The sequence below is a fragment of the Plectropomus leopardus genome, chromosome 5 (genome assembly GCF_026936395.1).
Source record: "Plectropomus leopardus strain MGB_pleo_1.0 chromosome 5, ASM2693639v1, whole genome shotgun sequence".
Classification (NCBI taxonomy): domain Eukaryota; kingdom Metazoa; phylum Chordata; class Actinopteri; order Perciformes; family Serranidae; genus Plectropomus; species Plectropomus leopardus.
The window spans coordinates 360,958-380,548 of NC_142180.1; the positions used below are offsets into that span (position 1 = coordinate 360,958).

Below are 19,591 nucleotides of genomic sequence, written 5' to 3' on the forward strand. Positions count from 1 at the left end.
TTGTCTTGATGCAAGCGTCAGAAATTGCGCTGCATTATGTTACATCACACGCTATCTGTTCACACTGCATCCATAAAAATGGACCTCTGTTACGTCAAGTAGCCTGAACATTTTCTTATGGATCAACAGTGCACCCAGAGTTCACTGACAAGATGTCTGAGTGCTTTCTTCCCGATTATTCATATTCACAACAGTAGGCTAGAGGTAAGGATAGAGGACATGCCGTACAGATTGCACGGCTTCTTGAGCCAAATTTGTTATTTGTGATATTAGGCTGTTTAGCTTGACTTGCTTACTGTAATACCAACATGTGAATGTGTGTGTTTGTGTGTGTGTGTGTGTGTGTGTGTGTGTGTGAGTAGGACTACGATCTGAGTCAGCTGCAGCAGCCTGATGCCCTGGAGCCAGACTGTGTCAAGGTGGGGATCAGACGTCTTGATGAGAGGCCTCTCCATCATGACCACCAGTACCCCCTCCGCTCTGCGGCCCCCCACCCAGGAGACATAGGAGACTTTATCCACGAGGTACGGCAGCACAAAGGGTTTGCTTGAGTTGGGCAAATTTCACAGTGTGCGTTATTAATTGAAACCATATGTTACAGGTTTGCGTAAAATGTCAGTGTTGATGTCAGTCTAAACCATCAAGAGGACAGTATCCCACCCTCACTAACTCAGTCAGTCTGTTCACCCAAATTAAATTCTGGTGTTGGGCACATGCACTTCTCAGTGCACAGGAAGTGATGAATCACAACTTGAGAGAAATACAAACTGTCTATTGGACAGCAGTAAGCAAACACTGTATCCGGAAAAAGCTGGATTTGCCAATGTGAGATCTTTTGCATCTCTCATCCCTTTTCTATCCTTTGGTATAAACCATCAAAGAGTGGCAGGGATGTGTGCAGTTCACCTCATCACCTTACAGGATTTAGGGGCTCATTAAGTTCAAACTGTTTTTTCAAGCAGCTGCTCCTCATAGCTTTATGGGAATTAACCCTCTGTCACATTCAAAGACTCTGATTACTGCTAATGAAAACAGAATGCAAAGCCAGTATCCAAACAGGAAAACACACATAGAAATCAGTAAACAATGATGCAGATTTGAAATGCATCTGTTTCCCCTCAGTGATGTATCAGTGATATGTGATGGTGTGTGTGGTTTGTAGTGGAATGCACACTAACAGCAGACATGAGGGAGTGAGAGGCAGAGAAACAGAGTACAGTGCCTGTGTAGTACTTAATTAGCTTTTCTAATGGTCAGGATTAGTTGGCCTGAGACCTGGCCACAGCCGGTTCTTAGTTGGAGGTAAAGCCATTGAGATGACTTAATCCTACAGACTGGCTGCAGGCCATCCACAGCTACTTAAAGGGACAGTTTAATGCCCTCTGTCACTGTGTTCCACTTTCTCACTATTTACAATATAATATACTATTTCCTATTCTTGTTGGTGTGCTTGAAACAGCAAACAAACAGCATGTCCAGTGTATTTTGTACCAAATAAAAATGAAAAGTGTGCGCCAACAGATAAGAATTAATGTGAAAATTTATAGGGCAATCAAAGTAATATTTCGTCACTTTTGGGCAGCAGGGCAAGTTATAAACAGAACAGACATATAATGACTGAAATCGATTGATGAATGTGTCAGCAGTCATCATATATCATATGTATATCAGCAACATCATTATATTCACCAGCTGTTTACTAAGTTTGTCTGTGTGTTGTTTGTTGCTGGACTGCTGCATATTGTGTAAAGTAGGTTTATCACTGAACAGCTGTTGCTGCTGGAAGTAAGGTTGATGAGAGACAGAACAGAAGTAACTGTAAGGCTGAAAAAAACTTTAAAGTTGGTGATAATATGTCGAGTCAATAAAAGTCGAAGTTTATTTGTAGAGTGCATTTTAAAAAAAAAAAAACGCAGTTGACCAATGTGCTGAACAGGCACAAAATATCAAAACAGATAAATACAGAAACAAACAACAATAAGAATAATAGAAAACAATAAACTTAAACGAACAAATTGCAGCACAACAGAGGATGATGCACAACAGAAGATTAAGTTTAGATATCAAGCTTGAATCACTTATATACCAATGGGCAGCCACTGTAAAGGCTCAGTCACCACTCTTTTTATGCCTCTATAGCAGAGGCTGGAAGCAATATGTTTTCATGTTGTCAGTCTGTCTGTCTGCCCATCCATCTTTTCATCTGTCTGTCCGTCCAACTGTTCAACCATCCTATTTTCGTGATTTTTAAGAACACCATGAGGGAATTTCTTCAAATTTACCATAAACGTCCACTTGGAATCAAGGATGAGCTGATCAGATTTTGGTGGTCAAAGATCAAGGTCACTATGAACTCATCTGTCTCATTATTGTGAACACAATATCTCAAGAACAAATTGTGGGAATTTCCTCAAATTTGGAGCAAATGTCCGCTTGGACTCAAGAATGAACTGACTAGAATTGGGTGATCGAAGGTCTAAGGTTGAGGTCAAGGTCACTGTGACTTCAACAAACATGTTTTGGCCATAACTCAAGAATCCATACATTATCATGTCAGAATCTAACACAAATGTCTAATAAAACATAACAAAGTTCTGACATTTTATATCAAAAAGGTCAAAGGTCAGTTTTACTGTGACATCATAATGTTCTGAAAAAACACTTTTCTGGCCATTACTTAACATCATATCTCAGGAGCCGAAGGGGAGACATTTGGTCAGATACTGAATTTGTGACGCTTATCATGGTTGTCCACCTTGAAACTGTGCTGATTATAGAGATATTCTGAGCTGCCGGGGAATGATGTGTGTCAAACATCCATGTTGTCACAGACATGGATGTTTGACTGGTGTGCAAAGGCATACAACCACATGTCGATAATTGTAGTTGTGTCTACTTTAAGGGAATGACCAGGAGTATCTGATCATTAGACATCAGTGCACTAACAATAGTATGAAGATATGATAGTTCTGCTACTTAAGATGGGGCCAGACCATTTAAAACTTTTAAAAAATAAGCAATAACATCTTAAAGTCAATCCTAAAATGGACAGGAAGCCGGTGGAAGGAGGCCAAGATGAGTGATTACATTTTTTACTCACTCCAGATGACAAAGTGACAACTGATCTAAACTTACATACAACAGTCTAGCCCAGAGTGAAGAAAAGCATGAATAACTCTCAAGATCTTTGGGAGAGAGATCAGCCTTTACTTTAACTGAAGCCTCAGCAGTTAAGTCAGTTTTGCCAACCTGTGAATTAAACCCAAATTTAAAGCTGCAAGCAGCGATGAACAGGCCCTCGCACCCCAATGCATGTCAGGGTTACTGGAATGACTCCCACTGTCCCGATCTTTAATTTTAGTCAAAGTCCGAAATTGCACGCACATCAAGCATGTTTGGGGCAGACTGGACAATGTCTGACTTAGTTACTACAACTTCCTGTTTAATGGCGAAACATCGAAGTTTAAAACCTAGCCACACCCACATGGTATGACTTTCATTTCAGTGAAAATCGGAATAAGCCAGCAGAGAGTTTTGATCCTTAGATACTTCATGCGGGGTGATACTTCCTGTGGCCACTAGGTGGCGCTAGAGAGCACACAAATGTACATCATCTTGGTCTACATCATTTGTAGACCGAACCATGTAAATGTCATGAAAATCAGGGTATAAGAAGCTTGCTTTCTTTTTCCAGTTGGTGGCACTGTGATTGTCATACTTAAAAAAAAAAAAAAACACTTGGTTGGACACTTGGTTGATGCAAAGTGAAGTTACAACAACTTACACAACTATGAAGAACCTATGAAATCACAAGCAGGCATCGTCAAGGTCTCAAAGCCTTTCTTACCAAGTTGAGCTGAATATGGTCAATCTGTAAGGAGTTGCACATCAAATATAAAACATATAACTCTCTGTATCAAGTAGGTGGCTCTTTGATGATAAATTGATTTAGCCATGCAGATGTGTTCAGACCAGGACTCTTATGAAGCATGAGAAGTTTTGGGCAGATTGGAGGATATTTGGGTGAGATACAACAACTTTCTGTTTCATGGCGAAACATAAAAGTTGGAAACAAAGCCTCACCCACATAATCTGACAAAAACAAAATTTTTTAAATCAGTTTTTATGTCACATGTTTTAAGGTGTCATGGGCCACATTTGAAGTCAATTGGACAAAATCTGTAGGAAATATACATTAAAGAACAGCACATGTGATTTTCATGACATTTCCTGTTGCCAGTATGTGGCGCTATAAGAAATGGTAAGGGTTATCATGTAGATGTGTTCGGGATGGGACTGTCATCAAATGTGAAGTTTGGTAAAGATTTGACAATGTCCCTCAGAGTTATAAACTACTTCTTGTTTACTTCCGGGTTCATGGCAAGACATGGAAATGTTTGGCCCATTAACACCCACATGGTGTGAGGAAAAGTCACAAATTTAATAACTCTTGATGTCCCAGGCCTTCTGAGAGGATGTTTAGATTTTGAAGTCAATCGGATGAAATCTGTAGAACTAGTTCGAAAAATTGTGACCCCCTTAAATGCCAAAAATGTGCCAAAATTGCACTTTCAATTCAAAACGGCCAACTTCCTGTTGGGTTTACAGTATGGCTCTTTCTTTTCCATTTGTCTTGGGGTGTTGCATGTGCCTGCCAAATTTTGTAGTTTTAGGTAAAACAACCTTTGGGGGCTCCTCCATAGAAAGTATCTAGGGGGCACTCATGAGCCATTTTTATAGGTCCAAGCCCAATCCAAGCGGTCCAAACCCACCTATAAAATATCGACAAGTTTATCAGTTTTGACAAGGCAGGAAAGTTTTTGCGCATATTAAAGTCCTCTAAAAGCAACTGAACTGAAAAGCAAGTGAAAGTTGGAAAATGCACACAGAGTTTGGCCCCTTGTGTGAGACATTTCAGATGGTGTAGTTCTTCCTGGAGGCCACACAAAATCTACTAATCTAATCTCATCTTGGTCTACATCATTTGTAAGCCAACCCAGGTAAACTAAATGTTAATGAAAGGTAATTGTGTGAAAGCCATACTTCCTGCGGGCAGTAGGTCGCGCAATGAGTATCATCGTCCAATGACCAAAGTTGTTGTGCTCAGGGCTGCAGCCTGATCACAACTGTGAAATTTGGGGCCAATTGTTTGATGCAAAGTGAAGTCAAAACAACTTCCTTTATGGTGGCGACCACTGGGTCTCCATGGCAACAGCATTCATGGAAAACTTATACTTCTTAATCATTTGTAGACCAAACCATGTAAATTTCATGTAAATCAAAGGATAGTTGTGTTACAAGGCTTACTTCCTGTTGCCAGCAGGGGGGCAGGGAGTATCATAGTTAAATGACATGTTGATGTGTTAAGGGCTGCAGTCTGATCACAACTGTGAAATTTGGGGCCAATTGGTTGATGCAAAGTGAAGTTACAACAACTTCCTCTTTGGCAGCAACCACTGGGTCTCCATGGCAACAGTGTTCATGGTAAACCTATACTTCAGAGGGAGGCATCATTAAGGTCTTAAAGGTTTTGTCACCAGATTTGAAGTCAATTGGATAACATCTGTAGGGGCAGTCCATCAAAAAAGAAAGCATGTAATTCCCATGACATTTCAAGTTGCCAGTAGGCGGCACTATAAGTAATGAAAACAGTTGTCATGTAGATGTGTTCAGGGCAAGATTGTCATCAAACATGTGAGGTTTGGTGCAGATTGGACCATGTCCCTCTGAGTTATAAACTACTTCCCAGTTAATGGCGAGACATGGGAATGTGTGGCCCAGTAATGGCCACACGGTGTGAAAAATTTCACAAATGTAATAACTTTTGATGTCCAGGGCCTTCTGAGAGGATGTTTAAGTTTTGAAGTCAATCAGATGAAATCTGTAGGAGAAGATCTAAAAATTGTGACCCCTGAAAATGGCCAAAATTACGCCAAAATTGCACATTCAATTCAAAATGGCCAACTTCCAATTGGGTTTAGGGTATGGGTCCAAGAGGCTTTTTTGTAGGTCTTGGACAGTTACACATGGATCCCAAGTTTTGTAGCTTTAGGTGATATGTACCACAGGGGCTGCTTCATTGAAATCTGTAGGGGATGCTACAGAACCATTTTGGCACATCAGTGCAAAAAAAATCATATCAGATATCACATTTTTGGACTTCTCTGTGTGTGTGCCACATTTGGTGAGTTTTGGTGCATGCTTTGCCCCTCAAAAAGTGTTTCCAGTGTTATGGCAATTAATGCGTAACTTTGGCAACAGTGTTTGATGAAAACTCAAAAGTTTAATTTCTGTGCATCATGAAGGTCTTTACAGTATTCAAATTGAATATGAGGTTAATTGAGTTAACCTGTTACTGGAGGAAAATCAAAGAGTAAAAAAAAACAAAATAACTTCCTGCTACCAACAGGTGGTGCTATGACTATGATTCAAAATTGCAGTGCAGATGTCTTCAGGCGTGGACGCTTATCAAATCTGTGAAATCTTGTAAAGATCTGACCATCTGGGGCGAAGTTACAACAGGTTTTGATGCCATGTCAAAACATCGAAATTGTCCACCCGACTAAGGCAACGCCTTTTCATGAAAACTCACAATATTCATTTTTGAGCATCATCAACATCTGAGGGATTTTTAAAAACCATTTTGAGATCTATCGAGTCAACCTGCAAGGAGCTGGACGTCTTAGTGTAAAACTTTGCTTTTTCTGTACCAATGGGTGGCGCTCTCATTATCACTTAAAACTGTCATATAGATGTGTTCAGGGCAGGTTAGAGTTACATACCACTTCCTGTTTACTTCAGAACATGCAAATTAGATGTCTCATACAGATCACAGGATGTGATGAAAACTCATGATTTGAATAACTTTTGCTGTCAAAGGTCTTATGAAGGTAGGAAGTTATTTCCTGTGGCCACTAGGTGGCGCTAACATTACTGGTGAATACATATCATACAGATGTATTCAGGGTGGGACCATTATCAAACCTATGAAGTTTCAGGCAGATCAGACAATGTGCACCAAAGTCTCTGTCTCTCTCTGAGAAATTTCCTTCAGTCCGAGGATTGGGGCGTTGCCCTGTTAAATAAAAGTACGAAATTTATCAGATATGACAACATTGCTGCTCAACCTCAAGAGAAGGGAGGGGCCGTTGGCGGGGAGGAGCAGCAGAGTGCAGGAGAGATGAAGAGGAGTCTGGGCAAGGAATAGATGAATGATATTTATACAAATTTACAAACGGTAAAGAAAATGTGAACATTTTTATCTGCCATCTTTTTGAGCTGTTATAAACTGATTAGCTGATTAGCCATTAGTATCTGAAACTGTGGTAGGCATGAATTTAATATGTTATGAAAATGGTCAATCAAAAAATTTATTTATTTTAAATTTAAATTTCCCCATTTGGAGGCAGGAAAAACCCTGGTACTGGCACCAGTCTACATTCCATACTTGGTCCAGGTAAGGACTTGAACTGGCTACCCTCCAGTTCCAAAGCCAAGTTCCTATGGATTGAGCTACTGCCACCCTGAGAGGGGTTGGTAACGGAGGGGTTGATATCAAAATGTGTTGTAGCCATTTTAAAAAACACCTACCTAAAAACACAATTTCAGTCTAAGTGGACACTGTATTGAGAGTGTTTTCAACATGATGTTTCATTTCATTCAGATAGTATAACCCCTAATTTCCACCATATCTGTGTACGGTCCAACTCCAATCTGTCACGGCAGATGGAGCTGCGTTGCAGATTGACTCCGTCCCAGTCCAAATGCTTGCGGATCAGATATGCAAGGCTCCTATTTTTGCCAGATGCTGGAGCGCTTCACATCAATTCAGCCAAATTAAGCACAGAGAAAACAGGAAATCTAACAGTGACATAACAATAAAACCACTCACATGAGCAGATCCAGGCCTGGAGTCAACAGGTCAGAGGTTTTCAGAGGTCACTATCGACAACACGGACAAGGAGAAGCTAATTATGGAGGTAGAAAAACACAAAATTATTTATGACACCACACATCCTTTTTATAAGCACAACCATAGAAAGGAAATGGCACAGAACAACTTATTTGGAGTTATGGGAGTGAATAGAGTTATTATTTCTTCTTCTGTACTGATATAATGCGCGTGATTCTGTAATTACCGCAGGAACTCCTCAGTCTCACCACTACAGGTCATCTGGCCATGCTGCGCTGTGCTGGACTCAAACTGAAACCGGTGAGGGTTGACGGATGAGGGAGCACGGAGCAAAACTGCAGCGGAGCCGTACTGCCACACACATGCAAGCGGTGGAAATCCTGGGTAACGGCCGCTAACTGCACTTTTTGAGAGATGAGACATGTAGTGCCAAAGGAAAACACTGTGTGACAGCGAGGTAAAGCAATTAAAATAATCTAAATACAGCATCCTCTTGGACTGATATTGATTTTTGGTAGGCCAAATGGTAGTGGCTAAAATACATTTTGATATCAACCCCTGTGGGGTATTTTGAGTTATTTACAGATTTTGAAATTGTAGTTTCTAAGCTTTCCAACAATGTCTAACACATGGCAATCTACTATGTAGGCACTCCCAAAACTAGTTTTGTGAGAAATCCAGCCTCAAAGTTTCTGAAAGATGGGGAGCCAGGTAACAGTGGCTGCTCATTTGCATGACATTTACATAAATCCAACCCCCTACTGGTCTAGCTATCAGTGACATCTGTTAGCCCACAGGACAGTCAGTACTTTATTCATGTACCCATGGGTGTGTTATTTACACATTATTCAAGCACATTATCAGGTTGGTGTGTTATTCACATTAATGACAGATACTCACAGTTTCGATGCACGTATCATTGCATTTTAAAACAACAATACTGAGCTAGCTAGGTAGATCACTTCGACATTAATTAAACTCACAGTGGATTATTAAAAGATAGTTTCTAGCATGAAAAACAGTTTGTAATCCCTGTATGTGACTTTGAATGACCACTAATGTAACATAGATAACTTGGACGTTAATGAAAACTCACCCCATAAGAAACTGAAAAGTATTCCTGCAGACCTTCCTTGCGTCCGATCAGATAACAAGTTCGGGGGTGCTTTCTTTACATCGCAGGCTTCTTGGTGGATGTAGTCGTCTCAGAAGTAACTACTGTACGCCTGTTCACCTCGAGGTGTCCATTTATTCTCATGTCCTGCCACTCTCTTTAATCCGCTTAAGAATCCATCCGCATGTTGTACATGAGCTCTGGAGAAAGTTTGCGGCTACGTGACTGTGCCTCGAGATGAGAATTCTAATTTCTTCTTCCGTAGCATTTTGCTCTCATTGATTTCTTCAGTTTCATCTTCTAGTTCAGGTTCAGAATCAGAAGTGTGATCAGCGTCAGCATATCCAGAAGCATCTGGCTTGTAGTTTACCGACACTTATGGACTGCTCCTTTGTAAATTATAAGGTGAAACTAGAGGTCTAAAATCATTTCTGGCAAGAAAAGGGCCTGGACTGGCTTGTCAAGATTGATGAAGGAGGAATAATGGAGTCATGTGAGGGTTTTTCTGTACAACAGTCTCACTTTGGGGCTGGGTGATAATGACTTAAAATAATATCACAATATTTTTATGCTATATTATGGTGCACAAAATAAAAAATAAAAAATAAATGAACCACAGATACAAATAAATTAGCTACTGCCATAATAAAGTCTATTGTTATAATAATGTCAAATAAAATACTGTTATAATTTTAATATAAGATTAAAAAAAACAAACATTATATCGTATTCTATCTAAAGTTACCATATTTTTTATTCTGATTAAGTGATGTAAAGGACCCGGCTCATCTACGTCAGTGTTTTTGCTGTGGACTTGAAGCTTCCAGGTAACAGTTGGAACTCAACACCAGTGACAGCGTTTTATGCTGAATCCCCATGTTCAGCATTGCTTTCCAGCTTCTCCATGGGTAAATGAACGGGGCTATATCAATCCATGTGTTTGTAACACCTGAATTGATATAGCCCCGTTCATTGTGTAACTTATTATTGATGCCCCCATTGGCCACACAGACGGATGCAAAGCGTTATTAGATGACATAAACAAAATAAACCATATAGCATAATATGAAACATCAGACGTTTTATTGATCGTCAGACGATATATTTTGTCATATCAAACAGCCCTAATTGGAAGTACATGTCACTGTAAACAGAACCTAATAAAAATAATTAAATAAAAAAAATTAATTTAGAAAGTATTTACGGACTACAGGTATGGGAATAATTTGAAATTTACGGCTGTCTAGATATTTAAGGATAGTTTGAATTGATCCTTTTCCATTTTCTCTCAGCTCATCCACATGCTTGCCTGAAAGCCTCTGACGACTTCTGGAAAACACTGAACTCTTCCTATAACGGGGCTGATAACTGTCATCACATGTTGGGTGCATGGCACCCCGACAGTGGAACATCTCAGGTGGAAGAATACTGTTTTTTGTTGCAGCCAATGCAGATCATTTTCTGGGTACTAGCTGCTTCTGTATTGTTTCTGTATTGTTTCTGTGTGTGTGTGTGTGTGTGTGTGTGTGTGTGTGTGTGTGTCTGTCTGTCTGTCTGTCTTTTGGCTGAGTGGCTAAAACACATCTGCCAAGTGGAGCTCTGAATAATGAGTGGGAGTTGTCAGACATTACAAACTGATCTAGAAAGCTTGATCTGTCAAACATGGCAAGCTGACGCAAAAGCGTCTGCTAAATGAAATTGTAGAATTGTAGAATCTTGCCCCGCCTCTCCCTCTCTTGGTTTATCCTCTCCTCCCATTAAGTGTCAGAGTGACAGGAGTGTCTTCAGCCGGATGACAGACATGGCCCACAAAACATTCTTCTTGCTGACCAGATTTACAGTTCAGAGCAAAAAACATCCATTTTCTGGACTGTTAATTTGAGCAAATTTCTAGATGTTAATTTTAGATGCTATCAGTCTGAAGTTTTTTGAGTGAGTTATTAATCTGTGTGTGTGTGTGTGCGTGTGTGCGTGTGTGCGTGCGTGCGTGCGTGCGTGTGCGTACATGCGTACGTGCATGCTTGTGTGTGTGGTTAAAGTCAGGCTACGCTGGATAATCTGCTGAATCTCCTCCTGAAGATGGAGGCAGCATCTGTCCAGCGTGACCCAAATCCTCCTCTATTCTATGCTCCTCCATAATCTCTCCCTCTCTCTCAGCTCATCTCAGCCCCTCACACCCAGACACACACACAAATAAACACAACATTTTTTTGTAACACTCCCTCCATCTTGCTCACCCTTTCTCTGATCTCCATATCCCACATTTGTGACTGCTCTGAAGTAATGGGGCAGCATGATGTTGGAGAGGTTGGTTTGTGATCAGAAGGCTGACATTTGGAATTCCAGGCCTTGAGAAAATTAAATCTTTCAGAGGTTCTGAATGGGCCAATAGTGGACATCAGATGAGGTCTGACTGCTCTGCTGTGGTTTGACAGCATGAACACAGGTCATGAACACAGGAAAACTCACAGCTTTACTATACAGTAACTATAGAAATATTATAGGATTACTATAATCCTGTGCTAGATACTGTCAAAGTCTTGTTGCTCTCTCAACCATGAATTCTGCTTCTCTCAGTATCAGAGATAGTATGCTGAAATGTGTGACTTCTTGCGTTGTCATGTGGAAAATCTCTGGTGCAAACGGAGCAGTGTCCATTTTTTCCAACTGAAAGTCGACAGCTCGACAGCTCTGCTTAGTTTTTCACACAATCTCCTCAGGTTTAGAAGGGATGATTATTTCAAGGATCAACATGTGACATGAGTTTGGTATGGAAGTGCATGTTGTATATCTCACATTATACAACAATTAGTTCCAACCAAGCAATTTGATTGGTTGAGAGGCATTCCAAGTGCTGATATACAGTTACAACATCACTGGGACTTTTAACTCTGCATGTAATCACTCCTCTTTTCAGCTGTCCTAAATTGTTAATGAGGAAAACATCAATGTTCGGTAGTTATCTAACATAACTATAGATTGTATCAGTGTTTGAAGATTGAGGAAATCCTTTCTGACTGGTATCATTGCTCATAAAATACCTCAGCAAAATTCTGCCTGATGCAAAAGCCCTCTGTTCTTAATCTGTGGTCATTTCTTATTGTTAACTAATAAGTGATGCTCGTAAAACTGTTGTATAAAAGCAATATCACACCGAAGCCCTGATGTTATACTGTATATCATCACGACTGTGATTATCTTCGGCACTTGGCCTGTGGCCTCGTGCCTACGACCAAAACATAGCTGTGATGGTTTACAGTACAACATCACTCCCTCTCATGCAAAATTGCTTAATCAAAACAGGCTGTGTTGTGGAGGTCTCCTCAGTTTGATTATTCCCTTCCCACAGCAGCCACTGCTGAGGGGCAATTGAGCAACAATTTGAACTTCCAGCTGTTCCACTGGTGATGTGTAGTTACCAGCAGTACTCAGCAGCAGACTGGAGCACTGGGCATCAATAGTGTATGGATGGGCTGCACAAAAGTCCCTCTCTGATCAGTTTTTAGCCTTATTTTCCAAACTTTTCTTTGCTTATCCTCCTGTCTCTGTTTTTTCTGCCAGGGCCTGAAGGCAGCAGACAACGACCCCACTGCTCCCCCCTATGACTCCTTGCTGGTATTTGACTATGAGGGCAGTGGCTCCACCGCCGGCTCCCTCAGCTCCCTGCACTCCTCCTCAAGCTGCGGAGACCAGGACTATGACTACCTCGGTGACTGGGGTCCACGCTTCCGCAAGCTGGCCGACCTGTATGGTGGGGGGGATGATTAGCACCCTCGACCCTCACCCACAACATCCACCTTTCCAATCCCACTCTATCTCCAATGTCATGTGGGGTGGGTGGGGTTAAGGAAAGAGATTATTGGGTAAACATGGGGTATGGATCTGCACTTCTGAACAGGACAGCTTATAAAGAGACTTGCTGCTCCTTGACGACGGTTGAAGACACTAGGGACCATTGTGACTCTTTGCCGAGCAAGGCCTGGCACTGGCTAGCATTCAGGCTAATGGACATTGAGCGTTAGCCCCTACGCTAACAAATATGAGCAGCCAGAGCAGTGCACTCTTTGGAGTGATGTTGTCTTTATGATGGTTAAGAGCTACAACAGCCATGCTACAGACGCTCATTTACACTTGAATTTTCACAGTACAGGAGCACTGGGGTCAAATGTGCCTTTTTGTACATTCTTTTGATTGTGTTCAGTCTCAATTCTATATGTTGCTTAAAGCTTCCGGTGTTTTACAATAGCAGCTGGGAGAGCACTTAACCATGTTAACGCCTGTGTGTGTGTGTGTGTGCGTGTGTGTTTGAGTTTGACCTCATTACCTGTATGTGTGCAAAGTGTGTATGAAACATTTCCACAGAAACACACTGGAGGGACAGTCTAAAGGGCCAAGCCTGTTCTGAGATACCTTGGATTATCTGACCAGCAAAAACATGGCTTTACTGTACAGCTCATGGGTCTCAAGGTTTTCTTTTTCCATCTGATTTAGTCAGAAAATGCCAACTACACCTCCAATTTGTGGCAGTGTGTAGATCGTTGTCAATCACAGAGGTTAGTAAAATCAAATCTCCACACACTCACAGTATTTCACTGATTCCTGAAGTCTCCTCAGACCAAAAGCTTCATTACAGCAGCCGTCACTTCACAAAGGAGGCAATGAAACATAATTGTGTGTACTACCACTGATATATTTGTTACATGGTAGCTTTTTGAAGTGCATGTCTATGTGCACAAACAGCAGGCTCATTTCACCACAATGCTGTGGTATGAATGTGACTAACTGCCCAAAGCCAGTTTTAATATCCTCTCCACTCTTACAGTGATTTTTCTCTGCTAAGTCTCATTGTTCAACATCATGTCAAAGCTTTGATTGAATCACCATTAAGAATGGCAGCCCAACATGAATGTGTCTGTTTGATGAAGAGACTTTGAATACACATATAAATTGACAGAGCAATGACATACATTCAGGTCTGTTGCTTAACATGGCCAATCCAAAGCTTTCCTCTGTAATGTGTGAATGTGCAGCAGAATGTTAAAGAGCAGCATGTTAAATGTATGCAGAAAACCCGATTTTTTATCTCTACTTCTGCTAATACATCCTTCTAAAACTTAGGGTGGAAAATGTGAATTTTAGGAATCATGTTAATGTAACTTCACTAATTTTGCTCACTGCAGTGGAGCCATTGTATATGTTGCAGCTTACTCTGTTAATATTTTTTAATAATTTTTAACCATCCAGAAATATTTTTGCCATGGTAGCAAAAAATCTATCCAACAGTTCCAGTTCAGGTCAAGAGCAGGTTATTGAGACATTTTTGGACAGATTTTATTGACATTGTACATGGAGATAGTCATTGTCCCTGGGAGACAAACTCAGATGAGAAGTCCTGTACCAAAGATGAAAACAATGTCAACTATCAGCTAAGAATATGTTACTATATCTGTTATTTGTTATCTGTATTTGCCCAGACTTCCTCGCCATTCCAGACAATAGCATGGCATGGCTGTCGCTATTAAATGCAAATGAAATTAAGAAAGCAAATCAATGTTGCTATGGCAATGCACAAACATGGCACACAGTGTAAAGTTAAAGGAATTTCACAGCAGGTAAATGTCAATAAGCCAGATGAGTTTTGAACAAAAATACTTGGAATTGAAAATATTATACAGCAGCTGCACCCAACAATAGAACCAGTTTGTTTGCGTAGAACGATGATTGAGTCAGTACACCTGAGGAATGAACCTGTTAATGCTTCATCACTGAACACGGCCAACATGTCATTTAGCATGACATGTCTGCCAAAGGCTACAGCTGTGATGCTGAAATATGTGTAGGTGACACAATTCATTACTTTTATTGTGGCCCTGATTATAAGACGGCACCTGCTTTTGAAAAGACTCTTTAAAGTCTGAGAAACACTATGAGTTAAAGATAACATTTTTTCATTAATGTTTGTAATGTAAGCATATGTAGATATGTGTTCATGTGCCGTTAGTTCTGCACTCTGTTGATTTCTGTGACACAGGTCATTCTCAGCCAATTGAATGATAGATCAGTCCCGGGTCCATTTCCGCATCGAGAGATTTGAGCTGGTTTCAGGATACATTAAGAGGACTTGTAAAAACTTGCTAGCCCAGCATAATCAAGGCTACAAAGCCAGAGCTGTACACTGGAGCTGCATATTTTTGCTAGTTTGGTGTTCCAAAGCTAATAAGAAGACATGTACAGTACTGCTAGATTTAGATAGATACCTTCTGTTTTTTTGCTTTAATCACATTGTAACTTATGCAGCTGATTGCTCAAAAGGGAGACATCAGTCCTTGTTGTGTAGCAAAGATACTTCCTGATACTCTGCTGTGGTGGATTAAATACAAAAAGGCAATGTTTCTTTTATCTGCTGATGATTTGCCTTAGTGTTCTCTGGTACTCTTCAACTGGCTACTCACTGTACTCTGGTACTCTTCAACTGGCTACTCACTGTAAACTGAAATATGTACAGATTGTATTTTTTTCTCTTGTTGTTCTTTTGGCTGTGGTCTCTGAAAATGACATGCTAATATCCTGAATCCTTGTATATGTGTAATTTGGATTACAAATTAAAATCTTTTTGCATGTTTTTATCTTTTCATTATGGAATTACACTGTTTTACACTGCTTTCCTTTCTGAATTAGGGCGTGTAAGCAGGTTTTTCAAGCACGGGTAAGCCCACTAAGTATATATTATACAACTAATATCCCACAGCCAGTGAACACCACTTGAGTCTGCCTTTCTGTCAGCTGTTGTGTGTGCGGTGTGTGATTGATGTGTCCATATGATGTCACAGACAGGCATTAAAATAAGTAAGACAACTACAGCAGTCTTTAAAAACTTTTCAGCAGTTTCCTCTATTTGTAAAGTGGGGGGCAGCAATAGTCGAAACAAAACAGATGCATGTCATATTACAATAACAATAGGTGTGAAATTATCCAATGCATTCTGTGATGATATTGTGGGTGTTGATAAGAGTCTCATGGATATATTGATAGAGAGGTGTCCAAAGGCATGATCACAGAATCGGCGCAACCAGGACCAAGAGCACGATCAGGGCGGGCGAGCGGGGGGTACAGTATCAGTGCAGCCACAGCACGACTACAACCAAAGGCATGGTCAAAGCACCAGCACAGATATCACAACGATCAGACACAGCCAGGGTTAAGGCCAGGATCTGGGAAAGCTAGGAAACTAGGGAGCAGGAATGCTCCGGAGAGGCAACGGAATTAGCGTAGTGCAGTTCAACAGACCCAAGGTGGTGAACAGTAAAAAGGATAAGCACTCAATGAGGATCCTAGAGTCACTGATCTGCAATTACAACTTAAATATGAATGCCAGAGAACACTTATAGAAAAGAAAGAAAGAGAGAGGAAGCAGAGCCAGAGTGGCAGGTGTAGTGGACTGCCTTGGACTGGTCTCTGTAATCCCTTTTTCTGAAGGGTCAGTTCTAAGTCTCGAGTTCCCCTATACAAGTGGGGGACACGTCAAGAGACACTGTTTTACGAACCTAAAACATCCAACAGGGGGTTGTTAATTAACTTAACTTATACTCCCTGGGGATGTCTGCAAACACGCTCTGCCTTTGAAACCACAGCAAAGGGCCAGTGTCTGACACCCTCCACCCTGACATATGGTGGGAAGAAAAACACTCCGAAGGCCCCATCAGCATACCACAGGAGGTAAGGCGTCTGAATGACCTCCTGGGATCACCCAAGCAATACTAAACAACCATCATATTGCCTCCCCTGCTGAGATAACCAACTGGTCGAACATTGGGTAAAGCCATTATGTAACCCTGTGTTGTGATTAACATCTGACAGAATGACTTGGACCAAGGTTGTAAGTTAAAAATGTCCCCTTTTCTTCAACCTTTGTGACTGGGGGTGAGGGAGGTCTCCATGCTTCAGTGAACAGATAGGAGCACCTCCCATTCTTTTCATCTCAGGCAATTTGAATGAGTTAGGTAAAGTACGTTTTATTCTTCTTTTATAATGGAGCTATACTGCCATCTAGTGGCCTTAGTTATTAGTGAGCTCGTAACCAACTTTGTAGTTACATCTTGTTTTGTATTCATTGTATAATGATAGATGAAATGGTAATTATATATCCAAGTAATCCCCAAGTTGTTAGAACCCATGGTATAAATGTGATGTTATGTATGGTCATTTAACTAATTGAACAAGAAGGCTTTCAGAGTCATGTGTTATGTCACAAATTGTCCTCTCAGATCTCCTAACAGGTATTTGAATTTACTGTGATGAGATCATAGTTGTGATGAGATGCGTGAATTTACACACGAAGGATTAGGTTGCGTAATTCATCATAAAGTACCGAGAAATAGATGTCTCCTAAATTACATTAAGTATTTTATAAAAAGAGAAATGCCAGATGCGCGATCGCTCGGCGCGAAGACTCGCTAATTCCCGCCTCCTATTCGCACATCCCAAAGTTCAGAGATAAAAACTAAGCGAGACCTCAGCCCTCTCTCACTTCTTTTACTTTCTTTTCCTTTTTCGGATCCGCTCTTCAGCTCTTCACTTCTCTTGATTCTCGCTTGTTGCTGGTAGGCAACTCTCCAGTAAACTGGTAGGCAACTCTCCAGTAATCTCCGTCGCCTTTTCAACGTGTTGTATACTGCCGAAGATAACATTGAACCTGAGATTGTGATATCCCTAGATGCTCACAAAGCTTTTGATAGAATAGAGTATTTCTATCTCTTCACAGTTCTTGAGAAATTCGGATTCGGTCCTAAATTTCGTTCGTGGATCGAAATAATATATGCAAATCCCCAGGCTATGGTGAGAACAAACAATATAATATCTGAACCTTTTCCTCTGTTTCGGGGAACAAGGCAGGGGTGCCCCTTGTCACCTCTGCTCTTTGATATGGCAATTGAGCCCCTTGCAATAATGCTGAGGAATGCTGCTGGACTTGGGGGTATACACAGGGGGATGCAAAACCATAAACTCTCGCTATACGCTGATGACCTCCTTCTTTTCCTGTCAAACCCTGCCACAAGCATCCCAGTGGCTCTGAATATTATTGAAGACTTTGGGAAGGTCTCGGGTTATAAAGTTAATCTAGCGAAAAGTGTTCTTTTCCCAATTAATAAGCAGGCGAGGAGACTGTCATTTCAGTCCTTTCCTTTCACAACGCACAAAGATAAATTCACTTACTTAGGTGTCAATGTAACAAGTAAATACAAAGACTTATTTAATCATAACTTTAAAGTAACATTGGATAAGGCAAAATTAGATATGGAGAGGTGGTCATCTCTCCCCCTATCATTAGCAGGGAAGATTAATTCTGTTAAAATGACTGTAATGCCACGGTTCCTCTATTTGTTCCAGACAATTCCAATTTTCATCCCTAAATCATTTTTTAAAGAATTAAATAAATGTACATCCACCTTTATCTGGAATAAAACAGTCCCCGGATAAGAAGAGAGTTCCTTGAGAGACAGAGAGAAGAGGGAGGCCTGGCTCTACCAAATTATATGCACTATTATTGGGCTGCCAATATACATAAGCTGTTGTTTTGGGTCTCACAGGTAGATGACGATGAAACCCCAGTTTGGGTACATATGGAAAGATATGCATCTAGCCCAGTGTTACTACGCTCCCTGGTCTGCGCCTCTCTGCCCTTAAGCAAACACCTGTACACAAACAACCCTGTTGTACATGACTCTATCAAAATTTGGGTCCAGTTCAGAACACATTTTAAAAACAGAAATGCCCTCCTCTCTGCTCCTGTCTATGGCAATCATTTGTTTCCCCCGGCCCTTGGGGAGACAGCATTTAGGGAATGGTATAGAGCTGGGGTGGAATGTGTCAAAAACCTTTTAAAGATGGGGTATTCATGTCCTGCGGCTCAACTGGAGAAAAGAGTATGGAATCCCCTCAAAGACTAACTACCTCAGATATTTTCAGGTTAGAATTTGTGAAAAACATTCTCTTCATCCTTATGCTATCAGTAAAGCGGATGGATAGATGAACTATTGGATATGAATCCGACTTGTAAAGGGATGATTTCCAGGATCTATGTGAATATCCAGAATGTGGCTTCCCACCCTCGATTACATAAAAAACGGAAATGGGGAGGAAGAGTTAGAATTGGACATATCGAAGTTGACTGGAGATGGGCAGTAGAACAATACCTCTTCCTCTGTATGTGTTAGAACACGGATTGATACAATTTAAGGTGTTACACAGACTTCATTTTTCAAGGGACAAACTAGCAAGAATTTATCAGGGGGCTGATCCGACTTGTCCTAGATGTAAACAGGTGCCAGCCAACATATGTCACATGTTCTGGTCTTGTCACAGGCTGAAAGAGTTTTGGGCCAAAATTTTCAAAACCTTCTCATCCGTTTATAACAGAAATATAGAGCCCACCCTCTGGCAGCCATCTTTGGTGTGGCACCAGGGGAAGCACAATAACGACTGCTCAAAGGAAAGCAATAGCATTTTCTTCGTTGTTGGCCAGGAGATTAATTTTATTTAACTGGATAAAGGCAACACCGCCATCT

General features: G+C 40.9%; 1 protein-coding gene and 1 long non-coding RNA gene across 5 annotated transcripts in view; one reads left to right on the plus strand and one right to left on the minus strand.

Moving 5' to 3' along the window:
* The window catches only part of LOC148189477 (uncharacterized), a 31,230-nt gene extending 23,093 nt beyond the window's left edge, over positions 1-8,137 (minus strand). The window contains exon 1 of the long non-coding RNA XR_015776562.1: positions 7,892-8,137. This is a non-coding gene — a long non-coding RNA (uncharacterized LOC148189477). The remainder of the gene's footprint in view (positions 1-7,891) is intronic.
* Positions 1-15,648, plus strand: part of LOC121962420 (cadherin-2-like) — a 198,766-nt gene extending 183,118 nt beyond the window's left edge. Inside the window, exons 15-17 of one of the 4 annotated variants that reach the window (XR_015776561.1) lie at positions 363-524; positions 10,319-10,443; positions 12,588-12,725. Coding sequence is in view for 2 of the 4 variants with exons in the window: in XM_042512679.2 (XP_042368613.2) it covers positions 363-524; positions 12,588-12,794 (369 nt within the window). In the remaining 2 variants the exon portion in view is untranslated. Of the gene's footprint in view, positions 1-362; positions 525-8,143; positions 8,595-10,318; positions 10,444-12,587 lie in introns of those variants that run through there. The other 3 variants (XR_015776560.1, XM_042512679.2, XM_088077336.1) reach the window with 3 other exon arrangements.
* The last annotated feature ends 3,943 nt before the right edge of the window (positions 15,649-19,591 follow it).